This window comes from Ixodes scapularis, unplaced genomic scaffold (genome assembly GCF_016920785.2).
Source record: "Ixodes scapularis isolate PalLabHiFi unplaced genomic scaffold, ASM1692078v2 PGA_scaffold10__122_contigs__length_95168666, whole genome shotgun sequence".
NCBI lineage: Eukaryota > Metazoa > Arthropoda > Arachnida > Ixodida > Ixodidae > Ixodes > Ixodes scapularis.
The window spans coordinates 84676471-84695705 of record NW_024609836.1 but is presented as its reverse complement, the minus strand read 5'-3'; the positions used below and the strand labels follow the sequence as shown (position 1 = coordinate 84695705).

The 19235-nt window shown below is 47.6% G+C and overlaps 2 protein-coding genes across 2 annotated transcripts; both read left to right on the top strand.

Annotated features, from left to right (window-relative positions):
• Nucleotides 1-4626: 4626 nt before the first annotated feature.
• LOC8033196 (G-protein coupled receptor moody) lies at nt 4627-5742 on the top strand. Its single transcript, XM_042288616.1, has one exon. The coding sequence runs from the start codon at nt 4627-4629 to the stop codon at nt 5740-5742; it is 1116 nt and encodes a 371-aa protein (XP_042144550.1).
• An 8839-nt stretch (nt 5743-14581) lies between these two features.
• LOC115315020 (G-protein coupled receptor moody-like) lies at nt 14582-15697 on the top strand. Its single transcript, XM_029974271.4, has one exon. The coding sequence runs from the start codon at nt 14582-14584 to the stop codon at nt 15695-15697; it is 1116 nt and encodes a 371-aa protein (XP_029830131.3).
• The last annotated feature ends 3538 nt before the right edge of the window (nt 15698-19235 follow it).

The window sequence follows — 19235 nt, the reverse complement described above, 5'->3', positions numbered from 1 at the left end:
GGGAAAATTTCCCCACTAAATTTGGCGGGGAAAATTTCCCGTCAAATTTAACGGGGAAAAATTTCCTGCCAAATTTAGCGGGAGAATTTTCTGGCTAAGTTTAGCCGGGAAATTTTTGCGCTAAATATAGCGGGGAAGTTTTTCCGCTAAATTTAACGAGAAAATTTTTCCAATAAATTAAGTGGGGGAGGAGGAGGGGCATACCCTCTCCTCCTCCTCCTCAGGAGCTGCAATCTAATTCGGCATAACAGAGAATTGTAAACGTCTCATTTTTTAGTCCCCACTTCCCATCCTTCGCTTCCTTCACTCGAAGACGCGAGAGGAAGAAAGCCTCGCAGAATATCGAGTTTGGTAGTGAAACGCTTTTCCAACTTTTTCCTGTTTAGCTTTCCTCCTCAACTGATAAATCGTGCATTCTACCAAACATCTCAAGAAGACGGAAAAGGGGGGAGTCCCCTTTTGCTTGGACTCTTTGTGTACCCGGGCACAGCCCTTCTCCCCCTATAAGATTAGCCCGTGAACCTAACCAGGTGGATGTCCACCGAAACGTTTACGTTTAAGATTAGCCCGTCACTCGAAATTCAGACAAAAGTTGCTTTCCCCACTCCGTTCACCCCGAAGCTGACAGTGCTGTGGAAGCTACGTGCTCGTTGGGCCAGCCACACTTTTGCCACGTGATCGCGCTCTCTCGCGCAGAGAATGAAGTCAGGTGATGAAAGGGAGGCGGCTGATTGGTCCGGCAAGCCCGTAGGTTCCACCACAATGTCAGCTAAGGGGTGAAGGGATTAAGTGAGGTCCGGTGTCGTGTGACGTGCGTTTGGGCCCGGTGACGCGCTGTGGGGACCGCGGATGTATCACAGTGAGAAGGCAGAGAGCTTACGAACGGAAGAAGGTATGAAATAGTCCGCTGTGTTCTCGAATTTTCGTACCGAAAGTCAGGCTTCTGACGTTCTACCTTTTTTTTTCTTTTGACCCACTGAACGATGTGCTATTAGTCAAATCCCAATATAAATTCATTTATTCTAGCCCAAAATTCGTTTCATGGGCCCTTTAACCGCCTTTACAATTGCCGTCGCCGAGGGAGTCTTTACTACGTATTTCCTGCGGTCTGCAGGTTTGTTCCCTTTTTTATTGCTTTTCTTTTTGGAGCGCAGCTCTTAGGTACCCATTTCCAGCTGGAGCGGCGTAACCGTGAGGTCACGTGACCCACTTGATCTCCTTGGGGTCACGAGGGTCACGTGACCTCACGGTTACGCCGACGCCGCTCGGAGGGAGGGGTAGCAGGCAGGATGAGGAGGGGTACACCCTCCCCTCAGTACCCTTCCCTCTTCCTCAAGAGCTGCGCTCTAATTCGGCGTTACAGGGAGTTGTAAACGGCTTTAATTTTTTTTCTTTTTTGCCTAAAATTATTATTATATTTTGTGTTAATGGTTCGATTAGTAATCCTTGCGAAACGTTTGCAGCTCGTTTTTCTCCTTGCTCTGACTGATGGACGACACCTGTGGATACTCGAAAGCACCCGCCACGGCACACATATGAGGTGAATGAGACGTAGGTAAGGGTGGCAAGTGTACTTCCTTTCCCGAATCCCGAAGAGCTCCCGATGGGTGGGGGAAGGGGGGGGGGGGGGGGGGGGTCTGCGTTTTTCAGGAAATTTCTCGAGCCCCCCGTAGTCGACGCCTATGCCCCTGACACCCTATCCAAGGCTCAGAAATTTTCGAATCGTAACGGTCGCCAAAAGTCCATCGAGCAAAATTGGCGGTCGCCATTGCTTGGACAAGAAGCGCGTGATTGGATCCGAGTGCTCGCCGAACGCTGACGTCACACTCGTGTCCAATCCATGCTCGGGGTACGTGGTCAAGCAATGGCGGACAGGCGATGGCGCCGACTTTTGAAAAGGTTCTATTGGACGCGCTCTGCACTGAGCACCAAAATGGTGCCACTTACAGTAAAATCAAGGAATGGAGTGCCGCTGCCGACGGTAGCTTATTAGTGGCGCTACTCTATCGATTCAGGACTGGTAGTGCATCCACAAACTATGCCGTTTCGGTCTGGTTTCGGTAGCGCGAACAAGGCTAATGGCCCTGACTGTATATACAGCTTGCAGAGACATATCGTCCACGGGCGGCTAACCTATCTGCAGCACGATGCGGCCAGGAAAACGCTCTTTGCGTCGATAGACCTGTTGCAAAACGTACAGCGTCACGACGGCAGGGAATTTCGGGAACCCTCTGTAAAAATAATCAAATCAGCCGAAAAAAGAAAAAAAAAGTTTTTTTTTTCTTTTTTTTTTTTGACAGTTGGTATTTGTTAATAACTGATGAGCATGTGGTTTGTAGAACGCAGCTCGGGGTCGTGTTTAAATATGAAACTGATATAACCCTATTTCACCATATGACGTATACCGCAGGAAAGTCTATAGAAGAGCGAGCTCCTTGCTCTGGGGCACATCTCTGCGGCACAAGCTCTCGTGCATTAAAGCTGCCAACGCTATGAGCTCGCGCTTCTAGCCTTCGCTGCGGTACAGCATAAGGTGAAACGAAGTATAGGAGGTGTTGCCATTATTGAATATTGAGATTTTCCCATTGATGTACTCGCGTCTTGCTACCCATATTCGAATACTTTGCTGCAGTGAGTGAGCGCCTTTTCTCTCGCACTTGTTTTCATTCTATTACCTCATAAAATGCCAAAATATTATTGGTGTGTCCCTTATTGATTTTCATGTTTAGGTAGATACGCGTCTGCTAAAAATAAATGTAAAAAAATGAGCGCATTTTTGGGGCAGTGTGTGGAAGACTCCCAAGACAATCTCATAACTGCGATCATCTTTCCAGCGACGCGAAGTCTCTCTGGAAGGATGATCGCTTATAATACAAATACGACAAAACAAAATAAGATAAAATGACTTTCACCATATTCTGACTCGGAGAGTTCTTGTATAAATATATGCAAACAACGTCACTTTTATATATATATATATATTTGCGTTTCATTGAATGATGTAACGCGAATGCGCGGATTCCGGGCAGGACGCGGTCCGGATGCGGATGATGAAACTGTTATCTACGCAGGGTTCTAGAATTAAGATGGTGACTAGTGCTCATGGAGGCATTTACCCCCCTTTTCCCTTTCCTTTTCAATATGCCCTTTGCTTTTTACCGAATGTTTTATTTTTTAAGCGTTTCAACTTTCCACACAGTCGCTCGTACGCAAATACTCATTTTCACCGGCTTCGTTCGGCGATTTAGCTTTTTTTTTTTTTTTTGTTTTTCTTCTGACTGGTATGTCGTAAGACGCCGAAGACCAGCCCGAAACGGCATGGTTACGAGAAAAGAAGAAAAAAGAAAAAAGAGAGATCTCGTTGAAACGCGTTGGTTGAACTGCAGTGTCTTCACTGCTGACCTCAAACATATCTGGAGAGCAAACTTATTGTGGCGTTTCATTGATATTTTATTCTGGAGTTTTAGCCTATAGCGTTACAGGAATACAACGTTAACCCATTGCCGCCATAACTGTAACTACATTATAGTAACGCTATTTTAAAACGCTCCGTTAATCCGATCCGCAACGACTTAGGGTCCAGTATTTTTTAGGTTTATTTTTTGTCTGATTCGGGAATGCTTTGTAAGACATTTTTTTGTTTTGTTTTTTCCCTGTAAGTTTGGTGTTTTGGGGTGCCTACTTTCGGGTGTCCGGGGTCGAAATCCGGCCGGGCGCGGGGGATTTTCCAAGCAGCAGCGTGGTATCGATAAGAGAAATAAAGAGTCTGGTTTCCGACGAAAATGTGTTGTCTTGAGTCAGCACAAAATACATCTGTAGGTGATGATTTCTTTCCGTGAAACTTTGCATATTCAATAACAGCTCCAGCTCAAAGGTGTTCTGTTTTTTTTTTGTTTTTGTTTTTTGTAAAAATCAGATTAGGACAATCTCCTCCTACAAAGTCCTCCACTTTTTCCACCTTAGCAGTGTGAACTCTGGAGAGGAGGAAACCACCAATCACGGCGAGCAGACAGCTTTATGGGAGGTGCAGTCATGCTATCCTAAACCTGCAACAGACTATTCGCCGAGCAAGTGAGGGAGAGGAGGAGGACGCGTTCGGCGAGTGCAGTGTAGACAAAGGCTGCTAGCATTAGGTCTACCCACTAATCGTTTTGAATCGGAGCTTGGCGTTCTGACGACTCCGCTCGCTTTTGTCTTCTCCTCTCCCTCAGTTTCTCATCGCACAGTGTTCAACTACTAACAACCCGGTCATAAGCAGCTATATACCATAAAAGCAGAAAAAGAAATAATAATACGAAGCAAGCCAACATATTCATTCGAGGTTCGAGTCTGGGCACTAACAATATGCCTTCGCGTCCATTCCACCTTGATTTGAAATGCGATAGAGAGTCGCACACAGCATTACGACATAGAGTATAAACAAGCTCGTATACGAGAGGTGCCCATGAGCTCATTCTTCTTCCTGGAGATGATGGCGGACCAGCCGGAACCCGGGTTATCACGGGCTTGATATACACGCGTCGATGGTCTTTTCCTGCCAAAGAGCGGAACTGGTGGATGTGCGTTTGTCGCCGTTGTAGAGATCCCAAACTCCGTCTAACATCCTTTCGTCGCCACTGTTTCGCCATGGAAGGCGTGATCGACCTCGCACTCCACATCGCAAACGAAACGTCTTCAGAGGGCTCGGAGAAGGCCAACGACACTTCTTCTAAGGTACTCCGATTCAAGGACTACCCGCACGATGCCCTAATAACCGGATTCGTCTTCCTCGTCCTCATGGTTGTCTTCGGCGTGCTCGCCAACACGGTATCCATCTTGGCACTCGTCAAGTCTTCCAAGCTCAACAACGCCACCACTGCCCTCATCGTGAACCTCTGCTTCACTGACCTGATGTTCAGCGCCACCAGCACGCCGTTCGCCGTGACAGTCTTCTGGAACGCCGGATGGGCTTACAGCCACGGTTTGTGCGTCGCCTACGGTGTGAGCCGCTTCTTTAACGTTGGAGCGTCCATCTTCACCGTCATCGCGATCACGATCAACCGGTACGTCATCATCGTGAAACCGATGTTGTACAAGCGAGTCTTCACTCCTGGAAACAACCTCCTAGTTGTTACCGGCACGTGGCTCATCACTGTGGCCCTGATGCTGGCGACCACGGCTGGACTCTGGGGCAGGTTCGCCTGGGACGACGAGATCGGAACGTGCAGCGTTGTGCCCCACAATGGAAGGAGCAGCAAAGCGTTCCTGTTCATGGTCGCCTATTTCCTGCCGACCGTGTTCTTTGTCGTCTGCTACAGCAGGATCTACTGGATCGTTCGGAACACGCAGAAGAACCTTCGGCAGTACAGCACTAACCACAAGTCAGCGGCGTTTGTTACCAATCTGATGAAGCGTTTCGGAGCTCAGCAAGAGCAGGAGGGGCAACCAGTGCCCGAAGAGCGGATCCAGAGGCACCAAAACAGGACCGACAAGGACCTCAGGCTCTTGAAGATGGTCCTGGTAATCTTCGCGGTGTTCACCTGGTGCTACCTACCACTGCTGCTGCTGAAGGCTTTCCGCCTGCTGGATAACTACCCTGGTGTTCAGGTCGTGGCCTATCTCAACTTCTATTTTTCCGGATGCGTGAACCCGATCATCTACATCTGCATGAGCCGAGAGTACAGACAGGCTTACCGGGAACTGTTCCAGAGGAAACGCTCGACTCTCTCTGACAGCACAAGCAGCCGTGAGACTCATCTTTGAGGATTCGTCTGGAGGATTGTAGAAATTTCGAGAGTGCTTCCGTCAAAGGATTAGCTTCGTTCAGAATTTTTTTCTTTCGGTTCATTGAGTTTCTTCGTACGATAGACAGCGCGTATCCGCATGATAACGGATTTGTATCTGCGCCACATATCCGAACGAAACACATTCAAGCTTACTTTCAAACTACGAGTAAAAACTCATGCTTTAAATGCGTACCGCCAGATATTCACTCTGCAGCCAGCTGAGGGGCGTAGCCAGGGGGGGTGCTAATGGGGCTTTAGCCCGCCCCGCCCCGAAATGCAGCCGACCCTATAATATAGATATGCATTTTGAACCCCCTCCTCTCCGCACCCCTAGTAAAAGAATCCCAGCCACCTCAGCCCTCCCCCCCTTTACCGAAAAAAATGGTTGGCTACGCCACTGGCTCCGCCATGTCATTTTTATGACGAAAAAGTCAGGATTCAAGAAGTGTGCAGCTCTGCATGCATGGACAAGCAAAATCTGGTATTTGAATCCTGTCGCGTAGTATAATTGAGATTCGTTGTATGAAAACAGCGAGTGTTACGCAAGGTACGTCCATATCACCGGGAAGAGTGTAATTTGAACCCTCGAACTCCTGCGCATTTATTGCGGACACAATAGACATTTCCGTGAAAGGAGGCCTCGTGGTTATCCCGGATATTGCACTGCGCATCGAGGGGAATCCCGCGTGCAATATGAGCTGAAAGTCCAGTGTTGGACAAGATACTCGAGAAAAGTGCTTAAGATAAGTTACTAAATTCAAATTCCTATTTTGAGACACCAGTATCACTTCACTAAAAACAAACTCTAACCTCGTTCTACTTACATCCAGAAGAACATTATCACGCCTGTCCCTTTCACAAGATCTACTATCATTCATAACAATGACGTCAGAACTTAATTGCTATTTCCACCCAATCGCATATTTGCTCGCGTTGATAACGCGTGTAAGCTACTTCGCTTCATCTGTCTCGTTTCTTTACTCCATTATGCCGTTATCGATTAATAGTGGACTGGAATAACCTGCATGACAAGCGGTATTGTCCAGTGTTGCGGAATTGCCACTTCGGAGTTGAAACGATTCCGGAATCATTCCGCATTTTCGCGACCCCGGAATGGAATGGGAATGGAATGGGAATGGAATGGGAATGGAATGGGAATGGAATGGCGGCATCGCTGAGGGGGAATGGAGGGGGAATGGAATTAAATCCCTTTTGCCCGGAATGGACGGAATGAAATGGGCTCGGTTCTTATGCAAGCCGTGTCGATTTTCATCTATAGGGCCTACGGACTGATGGCGCAATTCACTAGCGCATGGTAAGTGACTCTTGAAACAGCATCATTGCACTGGATGTGAATGACGACTTTATTGTCTCACCGCTTATGCCCCTTCGAGGATGAAAATGGCGCGCCCTCCGTGAAGTAACTAAAACTGAATAGTTATAGGCAGATCTAGGCGGATAAGATGTCGTTCCTGGCGCCGCGAAGCACGACCAAGCGGCTGTTGTAATCATACGCGATTAGCGTGCAGCTTTTAACCAGGGTGTCAAAAGGAACCCGAACCGAAAATCGGAGCATAACTGTTATTCTTAACTGAACCGAAACAGACCTGTAACCGAAATCAATCATTCGACATTGTATACCTGAACCGGAAAGGGACCGTAATATCGTGCGGCGGTTACCAGTTCATTGGCAACGGTTCAGCGTAATAAAATGTGAGCTGCGCCTTCTTGCGGGTGGCAACGCAAAGTCGTTTAAATATTCGCGACGGTCGCGTCAGCGGCTCAGTTTTGACTAAACAAACGGCAGTGACGGCATGGTGTCAGCTCACTAATAACGAAGCAAATAAGTATGTGTCTTCACGTCTATGCCCAGCACGAATTGGCGTCGACGACTCGGAATGGAGGCGTACACTTCTATACTTCGTTTCACCTTACGGTGAACCGCAAAGGACGCTACGAGACACTGGAGCCAAATCATAGATTGGAGGGTGTCACGTGTGATTTTCCTGCTCTTCTAAGCAGCATTCCTCGAGTAAAAGGAACGCAAATATAAACATCAAAATAAAAGCAAAAGGTTGACGGTTGACGGCGCGTTTGTTCTGCGATGGCAAAATCTGGAGGCACCAAGAGGCGAAGCCGCGACGAGCTCGACACTGCATGCGGCGTCGGTCGCCTAGACGCTGCTTGAATAAAATTTGTTTGTGTGTGCGTTTTATAGAAACATCAAGTTGCCCGTTGTCTTCTTGTTTCCTTTCTTGTTTTAATCATCGTTTGACCGGCCTTCGCTTTATACGGTCACGGTGTCACTGTGCGTGATGGCTGATTGACTTCACATGTGAGTACTGTACTTTATAACCACGTAATTTTCATAGAGCGGCATTCGCGTTCAAAATTCAAAATCACAACACGAAATTAAGCTTATATTTATTTTGCTCTCGTTTCCTCAGAACGGCTTCTGATGACGTAATTTATGTTAATGGAGATGACGCCGTGTTGAACTCACCTTTAACGACTGGGACCTGTGGACTTTTTTCAAGAATCAATTTGAACTGGTTCGCGCTTGGTGGAGCCGGTAACCGAACCGTTATTTCAAAAGCACCACTGAACCAGAACCGAACCGTAACAGAATGAAAGCAACCCGAACCCGAACCGAAGTGGATTAATGGCCGGTTCGACTCCCTGCTTTCAACTCAGCCGGTAGTCTAGTTTCTGCCTGGAAGACGAAAAATTGGACCGCGTATGTTAAGAAATCGCAAGAATCGTACAACATACATAAAAGTTTTTTTGGGGTAGGTTCCACGAGTACCATAATATGGTGCTACAGTCTCTTGTGCTGGCGCCGTATTCCGACTGCTCTTTGTCAGCACCTTTCTGTTCTTGCGTGCTGCGTGCATGGAGAATAGACCTTTTTCCAGTAAGCGTCTGCGCACGCGCACACCCTTTTCCCTTGACCTTGACCGCCCTTTCGCCATTCTTGGGGGGCACTGTTTTCTTGCGACACTAATCTGTTCCTATGGGAGAAGGCGAGTCCGGTTGCCCTCCATTTGTAGTAGGCGGCGAAACCGTCATGAGGCGCTCCTTACTGGAAAAAGGTCCATTGGGGCAGGTATACCCGGCGTCGCTTCTAACTGCGCACTAGCCGTGCTGTTGCGCAAGCAGTCGAAGCAGAAAGCAAGAATGGTTCTTCTTGTGCCACGCACGAACTAGACAATTGAAGGCAAACAAACAGCTCGCTAACCATGTACCTGTGCACTTGGAGGGTATGACAGTCGGTTTGTGAGGAAAATGGGGGGTTTTCATTTTTGGCATCTGTTGCGAATCACGAGCTTTTTCACGCTTGATTGCGCGATCGATGTATGCAGTGACACCAAGTGCCACAAAGCGCTTTACCACGCACAAAGCGCCTAACAGGATGGGTGCTTTGAAGGAGCTTTTGCGTACTTTTGCAGTCGTCTCCGCGTTTGATAGCGTCAGCATGGCTTTATGCTGCCTTATTCAGGTAACAGTGTGGCTGTCAATTGCCATTTTTTTTCACATTTAAGAAAGGAATGGAATGGTGGAGTTCAGCCATTCCAGGAGTGCCCAGTGCCTCCATTCCGAGGAGTTGAAAAGAATGATGGTATTGTGACCCAGGTAAATCATGCCACATTCATATCGCAACGAAGTAACCATTTGCAACTGCACTAATATTTTTTTTTTAGGCGCTTGTTTTTTGTGTTCCGCGGCGTCGGCGTAACCGCCTAAATTTAGCCTGAAATTGACGTCACGTGACCACAACACCAGTTCAGTTTGCCCGCTGAATTTAGCGGAAAATTTAACGAAAATTTCCCGCTAAATGGGAGGAGAGGAGGGGAGGGTGCGGAAGGGCATACCTTCTCCTCCTTCTTCTTAAGAGCTGCGCTTTATTGTACAATTGTAAACGTCTTTAATTATTTTTTTTTTTCTGACCCTTTCCTTTTTTATTTTATTTGCTTTGTGTTGGCATCTTCAGCTTGCATCTTTGGTTCTGGCTTGTTTCCTGTTATGTGCCCTTTACGCTTGGAATTTGCAATCGGTTCAGCTGTGCACTGGGGTGGACGTAACCACTGATCTCTGTGACAATTGCTGGATCACGTTTACCGGCTCCGCGAATGCGGCCACCGGACGGCCATATTGGGACACGGAAAACCGTGTCCCGAGATTAGTTCTTAATTAATACTATTTAAAACTAATTTTATTAAATCATTTAGCGGAAATCCAAGTTCCGCGATGCCAAGACGAACCATCCCGTCAACTGCTTAATTATTTAGCCCTTAAATTTGAGGTAAAATTATATAAATGTATACTTCCTTAAAAAAAAACATGAAAAAAGGGGTATTCTAAGTTAAAAGATGAACCTGAAACGTCTACAGCGAACGACTCTGACGTCACATCGCTAAGATAACGCTGCTGTCGACACTGCGCAATGCAGCACATGCTCAAGACGCTTCATTACATGCGAGTCAGGTTTCTGCGTGCATACAGCGTCCACAATTGGTGTGTGGGCAAGCGCGAACTTATTTGTGAAGAGAAGAACTCAAAAACCTCTGAATACACCGACATCACGGATATCACGTATATCCGTGATGTCACGGATATCACGTATATCAGTTTCGTTACGCTGCCGCTGCCGCAATGCATTGAGGGAACTTCGGTCGTTTGGCACGTGGGACAACCTCGCCGAAGCACTGTGCGTTCAGAGCATGAGACGGCACGAGTCGTCTCGAGAACTGACGCCTGCCTCCTCTTAACTGAAGTTATGGCGGCGTCACGCATGCGCCGAACACGTTTACCGCGTCCTTATTTCTGGTTCCTCGACTTCCGCCTGTCGACTTCATAGAAATGTCACGCTCTTGCTGCCGCGAACCTGCAGCGGAGCCGATAATGTGGAAGACGTCTGTTCTGCTGCAACTCGTCTCCATCATTTCTACAAGCAACCACCAGGAGCCCAATATTCGACAGCCTGACACGGCGGTGTGACGGAATAATTGTTGCACATCGGGACCACATTCAATGCATATGGGCGGGATAGGACAGTATAGTCCAGACTTGTGCCTATCTCAAATACTCTACTCAAGATACTGTATTTAAAATGTATACCTTTTAAAGTATTTTGGTATCTTGCAAATACTTTTAATCGAGAGTATTTAATACTCTATCTTAATTACATTTCTGAGTGTCTTGTACTCATCATCTCAAATACATTTTTTACATTCCGCCATTTTCCGAGTTTTTCGGTATGATGTGGCGTGGGCGTGGCACGAGCAAACGTGAACATTATTTCCAGCAACCAAGTCCTGTTGCTTGCTCCGATTAGCTAAGGGGACTTCGATTGAGCTCGTGAAAACATCGCTTTTTTGCCGATAAACTTCGTACAACCAAGGTTTTCCCCTCGCGTTCCCAACGGCGCCTTTTGTTTCCTAGAGCTTCCCCCCAAAAATCCTCAAACACTGGTGCTTTTACTGCAGTAAAGATAGCCACACTGAGGCGCAACGCAGACCGGAAAACGACCTACGGCAACAATGCAGACCCGAGTGTCAAAAAAATAAATAAAAATATATAAAGTGCACACACACACAAAAAAAAAAAAAAAAGTTTTGCTTTTTGCATATTTGACTTTGCTACGGCAAAGCATCAAGGTTTTCTTTCGTTTATTTCTTTTTGTCGTCAGTCCGTCACTTATTGCTCTCGCGAACAGTGTCTGTAAGCGAACATTGATAAGCCTGCAGAGAACAGGACAGGAAAGGAACTAGGAGCTGGATGACCTCTCAAAATGCCAACAAAGCGTCGCAAACGTTGAGTGCCTTTCTGAACGCAACCTACTTAAACCACTGGCGTGGCTATAATGTGGGTTCTCTTTGTTACCCATTCACTCATATCCGTATCCCAAGTTCATGTGGATTATAATTTATAAGGTGCGCCGCAGGACGTGATATTCAGCGACGTCACTATTGGCGAGGCGCTCTGACCCGTTTGTTGCCCCCACGCCTCGGTGTTTACCCAACACAAGGCATGTGCACATTCCCACAGGCCTTGTGGGAATGTTCATGTTATCTCCTTTTAGTAGAGCGCGGGGCACAGCAGTGTAATGTAAAAATACTAATAATAAGCGAAGTGCCGGATCTTTCCCGAAAGCAGTAGTAAGAGGATGCGAGCTTGAGGGCTTTTATGCTGAGCTGGGCACCGTGCACCGGAAAACACGAACTCCACTCGAACGCTGACGCCGCGTTAGGTTATTTCAGCCGAGTGCTGTGTCATTAGCGAGTTTTAGTAGACCTAGGGAGCCTTCATGTGCGCTTTGCTAGGGTGGTGACACCCTTTGTAATACCACTCGCCGACAAACCAGCAGCCATTTTGGTCTCGGCTATAATCCGTGGGGCTCATAACCCTCCTGGAAACAAGCAGCTTATCTCACAAGTTCGGAGCAGCGTTGTGGAACCCATGGAGGGAGGATTAGCATTTCCCCCCTCGGATGAGGGGACCGATGGACACAAAGGCCCCTTTCCGGCGCACGGGAAACGCACGGGGAAACAATGAGGAACAAAATGGCGTGGGGGGAAAGGGAAACAGGCAGTCGGCATCACTATGCGAGGCGCACATGAAGGACCGTGTTTCCTACTTCGCTAAGCCTCTCGGCTACCCGGAACTCTAAAGCCAAGGCCATCGGCACGCAGGCGCAGTGGCGGTTTCTTCGTAGCGGAGGATTAGCGGAGGGGGTAACACGGTCCACTAAAACTCCCTATTGTATTCGTTGTCCCCATCCGTGTAGTTCTAAAATTAACCGCCTGGGGCGCCACGGTCTGATCTCCTCCCCAATAGCTAAAGCGACCTCTTTCTTGTTGTCCCAGAAATGGTTTGCAACATGTATCAGTGATATTAGGCAATTTTAGTAGACCGTTTTTCTCCTCCGCTACGGTATCCGCGAAGAAAACGCCGCAGCTGCGCATGCGCGCCACCAGCCTTGTCTGCATAGTTCAAGGTCTTGTGGCGAATTACGGAGCGCTATTCGGCTGCTTAGCGGGCTGCGGAAACGGTCTACTACAATTTCCCATTGCTACGCGCGTTACCAAGCAAACGCGTAACTAAATTACAAAAAAAAAAAAAAAATAAAAAAGAGCGCGTGGCCGAATGTCTATTGTTCTTGGCTCTCGCGCGAGGGCTCCGAATTCAGTACCCAGGGAGCGGACTCTTCTTTTATTTATTCTTTCAACTTGACATTCTCGTGTGCTCGAGAGCCTTGTCGTCTGATTAAGTTACGAATGTTCTACGCGCCGAACGTTCTACGCCGAATGTTCCAGAAACCCACACGGGTACAAAAGGTGCTCCGCGTGACGATCCGGAGTCGGCCTCGGCCCAGCGCTCGATCCTGCTGTTTCGCCGACATCTACGCCTGCGACGCTAACAAGTTCGCCCATTGAACCTTTAGTTTTTTCAGTTATTCGCCGCCTCATCGTTTGTCATTCGTGGCAATATCCTGCTCCTTCTAGTTGGACTGCGTAAAATAGCTCTACGATACTTTTTTTTTTTTTTCCGTTTTATGTTCTTGCGTGTTAATAAACCATTGTGGTAAACCAGATTTGCGCGGCTGTATAATTGTCGTTGTCACTGACGTCGGTACAGATTACGCAATGCGGAAGTACCTTCAAAAGTAATTGAATTACATTTCTAAGTATTAATACTCTACTCAAGATAGTTTACAGTGAAAGTAACTTGAGTAGTATTTAAAATACTTTACGAAGCAGGTATTTAGTAACTTACCTTAACTACTTCTATCGAGTATTTTGTCCAACACTGGAGTATACACACCAGTCGACGACACGTTCCACGTACCGTACCTGGTCTGCTTCCCTCCAGAAGTAGCAGAAAGCATCACGAAGAGGGCTACGAAGAGGAAGGCCTTGGCCGAGCGTCGGCCACGATGAAGCAGTCGCCCATCAGTGGTAAGTATACAGGGGCCTTAAAGGGATACTGAACCGAAATTTCGAGCTCACTAAACAAGGCCGGGCGGATAGGCGGGGACCTGCATAACCAAAAAATATCACTTATACAGCGATATCTCTAACGGATCGCCGTATTTTCTGGAAAAGAAGTGCGCGATTGAAACCCGGCCGACGAGGCCGACGAGCCGAGGCACCGTCACGATTCCCATTCTCTCTCCTCCGCGCTACGTCCCGTCTAGCTGTTCAACACTTCTGCAGCCTTACTTTACGAAATCCAAATTTCGGTTCAGTATCCCTTTAATCAGTGGCACCAATGTGGCGCCGCGATGTGTGGCCGATATATAGTGGAGTGTTTCCAGTGCTCGATCTACGTCACGCGTTGTGTGGACAGCGTCTGCATTAAAATTAGCTGCGAGGTGAATTCGATCGTCTGTAGGCGTCTCCGCCTCTCCGTCCGCTTTCCTCGTTACGCTACAACGCAACGCATGCGCACTTGCGATCAACCTGTCGAGGAGGCGTCCGCCATTAAATTGCAAACACTCTCCACGGATTGAGTTGCTCCCTCAGCCGCTCCTAAGCCAGTACAGCCGCTCCTAAGAGCCTGGCCGCAACGTCCGCACGTACACGAATGCACTATCTTTGGCACAATATAGTATGTTGCTGAGCATGTACCTTCGGGACAATCAGCACGTACCTTCCTGAAGAGGGTGTGAGAACTGCCGGAACAAGGGTACCGGCCTGATAACCTCGTCGACGGTCTCTTCTAGCCTTAGTGAACGGAACTTGTGGGTGCGGATTTGTCGCCGTTGTAGACAACACAAACTCCGCCTGACATTCTTTCGTCGCCGCTGCTTCGACATGGAAGGTCTGATCAACCTCACACTCTACGTCGCAAACGAAACGTCTTCGGATGTCGCGGAGGACGTCAACGACACTTCTTCTAAGGTACTCAGATTCAAGGACTACCCGCACGATGCCCTAATAACCGGATTCGCTTTCCTCGTCCTCATGGTCGTCTTCGGCGTGCTCGCCAACACGATATCCATCTTGGCACTCGTCAAGTCCTCCAAGCTCAACAACGCCACCACTGTCCTCATCGTGAACCTGTGCTTCACTGACCTGATGTTCAGTGCTACCAGTACACCGTTTGCTGTGACGATCTATTGGAACGCCGGATGGGACTATAGTCGCGGGCTGTGCGTGGCCTACGGCGTAAGCCGCTTTTTTTATGTCGGCACGTCCATCTTCACCGTGATCTCGATCGCGATCAACCGGTACGTCATCATCGTGAAACCAATGCTGTACAAGCGCGTCTTCACTCCTGGAAACAACCTCCTAGTTGTTGCCGGCACGTGGCTCATCACTGTGGTCCTGATGCTAGCGCCCACGGCCGGAGTATGGGGGAAGTTTGCTTGGGACGAGGACATAGGCAACTGCAGCGTTGTGCCACACAATGGAAGGAGCAGCAAAGCGTTCCTGTTCATGGTCGCCTATTTCCTGCCGACCGTGTTCTTTGTCGTCTGCTACAGCAGGATCTACTGGATCGTTCGGAACACGCAGAAGAACCTTCGGCAGTACAGCACCAGCCACAAGTCAGCGGCGTTCGTGGTTAATCTGCTGAAGCGCCTCGGGGTTCAGCAAGAGCAGGATGAGCAGTCAGTGCCCGAAGAACGTATCCAGAGGCATCAAAAGAGGACAGACAAGGACCTCAGGCTCTTGAAGATGGTCCTGGTAATCTTTACGGTGTTTACCTGGTGCTACCTACCACTGCTGGTGATTAACGCGTTCCGCTTGCTGGATAACTACCCTGGAATCAAGGTGGTGGCCTACCTCAACTTCTATTTTTCCGGATGCGTGAACCCGATTATCTACATCTGCATGAGCCGCGAGTACAGGCAGGCTTACCGCGAACTGTTCCAGAGGAAGAGCACGATTCTTTCCGACAGCACGGGCAGCCACGAGACTCCCCTTTGAGGACAAGTCTGGAGGTTTAGAGATAGAGGGAACATCTGTAAAAAAAGCGTGCAATGTTCAGCCTTTTTTTTTTTTTTTTTTCTTTCCCGCTCGGGGACACTCCTTGGCGATAAACAGCGGGCTTCCGCATGATATGACGTACGTGTGCATGTCATAGAATTGAGGTGTGGCAATTGAATTCTCATGATGAGCCTCTCAAAGCAAGCTTTGCTAACCTGTACCTTCAAAATATACTGTACTTCCTTTGCTAGGCTTAGTCATCAGGCAATGGTGCCATTGCCGCAAATTTATTTCTTTTTATTCGTTTTCTGGAATACTTTGAATTAACGTTGATGCGTTGCACAAAAATGTAAACAAAAAAATTTAAAAAAAGTAGTAGCTATATAATGAAAGAAAGGAAACACCGGGCAATTTGCAAGACGACGACAAGAACAAAAACAGACACCCGTGATCAAGGGGCCGAACTGGCTTTGAAACGTCGGGCTCCATATCAATTTTTCTGGTTAGAGTTCTTCCTTTCTTTCATTGTCATTCCTAACCAGGTGGATGTCCACCGAAAAGTTTACGTTTAGTAGCTATATAAGTTTATTATTTTTGGAAAGAGCCTGAGATTGCAGGACGTAATGACAAGCCAAAAGGGTGCAAGGTCTGTTTTTGTCATGGATTTCTTAGCGAGGATCTCACGAACCCTTAACGAATCGTGTAGGTGATTGTCATGATGCAGAATTCACGCCAGATGCGGTACACAATTTTTGCAGAACATCTTTTTCCCTCCCAAATCGTTACTTAGAATCTCTCGCACATCTCTCTATTAATATTTAACTTTTTTTTTTTTTTTTTTGCTATTCGTTGTACACGTAATCTTGAATCAGAGAGCTCTGTACACATCTGCATCGGTCATTTGCATTTTGCGACTGCCCAGTTATTCCTTCACACTAAACATCCTTTTGATCTTCCTTGATTCGCCCTTTTCACTGGCATTTTACCAATCTTTACACAAAGCCTGATGTTAATAGGTTGCACTAAATTCCTGTCACTCATTTTCTACCAGATACAACATCATACGCTGCTCAAAATAGGCCGTTGTTTAAAGGAATACTTCAACGAAATTTGAAATATTCCCGTCGTCTTCAAAAATAGGTTGAATATGATCCACAATATCCGTAAATGACAATCGCACGTTTGTATTTCGATCCTGGTGGCTGTATTTTTTGTTATAAACGGCCCACTCTGGCAAGCGCTCGGAGAAGGCCCAGCTTAGAGCACGTGACATCCGACGCAGTCGTGACGTAGGTCGTCTCAAGACGAGCAAAGCTACGGCGAGGCTGACGTCGAGAGGATGGCCTAGTCGTTCCAGCCACCGAAGCGGCTGCTTTTGTACGAATTTGGAGGGTCGGGTTAATCTTCTATAATCTTCTAGGGGGACAATAGCGACTTCTGCGACACATAAAAGGGATTTTCGGGAAGAGGGGAGTTCCTCCTTCCCCCCTTCTCTCGTCGTGGCCGGAGACGAGACAACCTCCGTCACTAGCTGTCAAGGTTCCTAGACGAGCATTAAAAAACGAGGCGTTAGCGACATCCACCAGGTGCTCTTTGCTAATCGTTTAATTCGTTTTAAAATTCCTTTTCGAGACTTTTTTAACAAGATATTGGTATGTTCCATGTGATACTGCTCTTTTGAACACATATAGACCAAAAAATGCGCGCCGAAATTTCGTTGTAGTATCCCTTTAAGATTAGCGCAAGTTGGAACGAATGTCCGGGTCTGCTCGTGTACAAACGTTTGTCGAACTCACGACCCCAGCGTCACGCTGAAGTCATTCCGATAATTAAACTGTCACACCTTGTATGAACAAAACACATTCAAGCTTAATTAAAGCTGAGTTTTAAATGCGGATCATAAGGAATTCACTTTGCGCCGCGTGATTACGGTCAAAAAAGTCAGTTGTTATTTGCGCTTCTCAAGACGGACAAAGCAACACAAAACTTATACGCAAAGCGGCATTAGTTTAGAGTTCCGGACAGAGCTAGATTTTTCATTTATTAATAATATTATTATTGACTATTCACATAATATTAAAGGAAGGAGAGAGAGTTGAGAAATGCTAGTTCCGTAGTGGCCGGTTACCGGCACACATATCTGGTATTTGCATCGTGTCACGTGGCTGGGCAAGATATGCTGCCGTGTGTGAATACTTTAAATTCGTCATACGAAGATTTAGAGGGCGGCTAAGCAGTAAAATTCCTGCACTGAAAAGCTTGCGCAATGGCGGACAAAAATTCGCCGCAAAACGGACACCCGGTACCAGTTTTTCCTGAAAGGGAAGTAAAGATTCTAAGTAAGTGCTTCTTGTGGAGCACAGACACTGTTCGAGGTCACATTTGTTTTTGTTATCTGCTCTCATCAGTAGAAATAACCCGGTTCTTGTGGAGCACAGACACTGTTCGAGGTCACATTTGTTTTTGTTATCTGCTCTCATCAGTAGAAATAACCCGCGCTGGTCAACATAAAAAAAAAAAAAAAATCCCCATTTTACGATTACTTTTTTTTTTTTTTTTTTTAAGTAGAATTCGAATACATGCATGGTAACGCGCAGGACACGTTTACCACAGAACACCGGAACCGTCTGCTTCCATTCGGCGTCGATTTTTCTTTATTATTGCGTTGCGGGTACACTGGTCTTATTTGATCATGGATTTTACCATAGATATGCACGTGCACTTTGCCAGTAAAAGAAGTGTAAGGACGCGCTGTCACTGTTCTTGCTGGCGTCCTGCAGGGGTCGGACACACATGGCGCTGCCGATCTCCGTCGAATCGCAGCTGCCCTCCGATTTGCTGTTGGTTTTGTTCACCACGTCATGAAACCACCGCAAGTGCGGCCTGTTGGCGACGCCATCTTGCTGTGGTGCCTGGAGCGCGTCTTCGACTGGTGTGTTTAGCGTCCTATGCTGCCCATACATCAAAAGTGGTCACCAAGTGACAACAAATGACGTCACAGAAGCCGAAGTGTCATGCTGCCGGATGTCGCGATCCTGGCAGTTGGTCGTAGAAATGCTGGCGAAGAGCACGAGCGAACGCGAGTGTCGCTTTCGTCACTGCGTCCTAACTTCTGGCGGCTTAAGCTTCCGTGGACTTTCACACCGAAGAGCGACCTACAACAGAACAGGCGTCTGCTACATCCACCACCCGCTGCTGGGACACCGCCAGGATCGCGACCGGCGACAGCGTGACACTTCTATGACGTCATCAGGCGGTCATGGAGGGACCGCTTTTTTGGACGCGATGAACACACCAGTCGGAGACGCGTTTCGGGCACCACAATCTTGCTGCCGGCGTGTGTAGATCGTCTGGTAGTCAAGCAATGCTGAAACGAACCCACGGTTTCCAGACTGGCGCCAAAACAAAGAGTTTTCCATCCACAGCGGCCAGACTACAGCTCTCGAAGCGCGGCTGCTTGCAAACGTCTCGAAGCCGCGGTCCCACTGCCAATACATCACACAAAAAATTGTCTGCAGACGTGGAGCAAACATGCTTG

Excerpts from the sequence above, each read along its gene's own strand:
- LOC8033196 (XM_042288616.1), top strand. The coding sequence starts at position 4,627 with ATGGAAGGCGTGATCGACCTCGCACTCCACATCGCAAACGAAACGTCT.
- LOC115315020 (XM_029974271.4), top strand. The coding sequence starts at position 14,582 with ATGGAAGGTCTGATCAACCTCACACTCTACGTCGCAAACGAAACGTCT.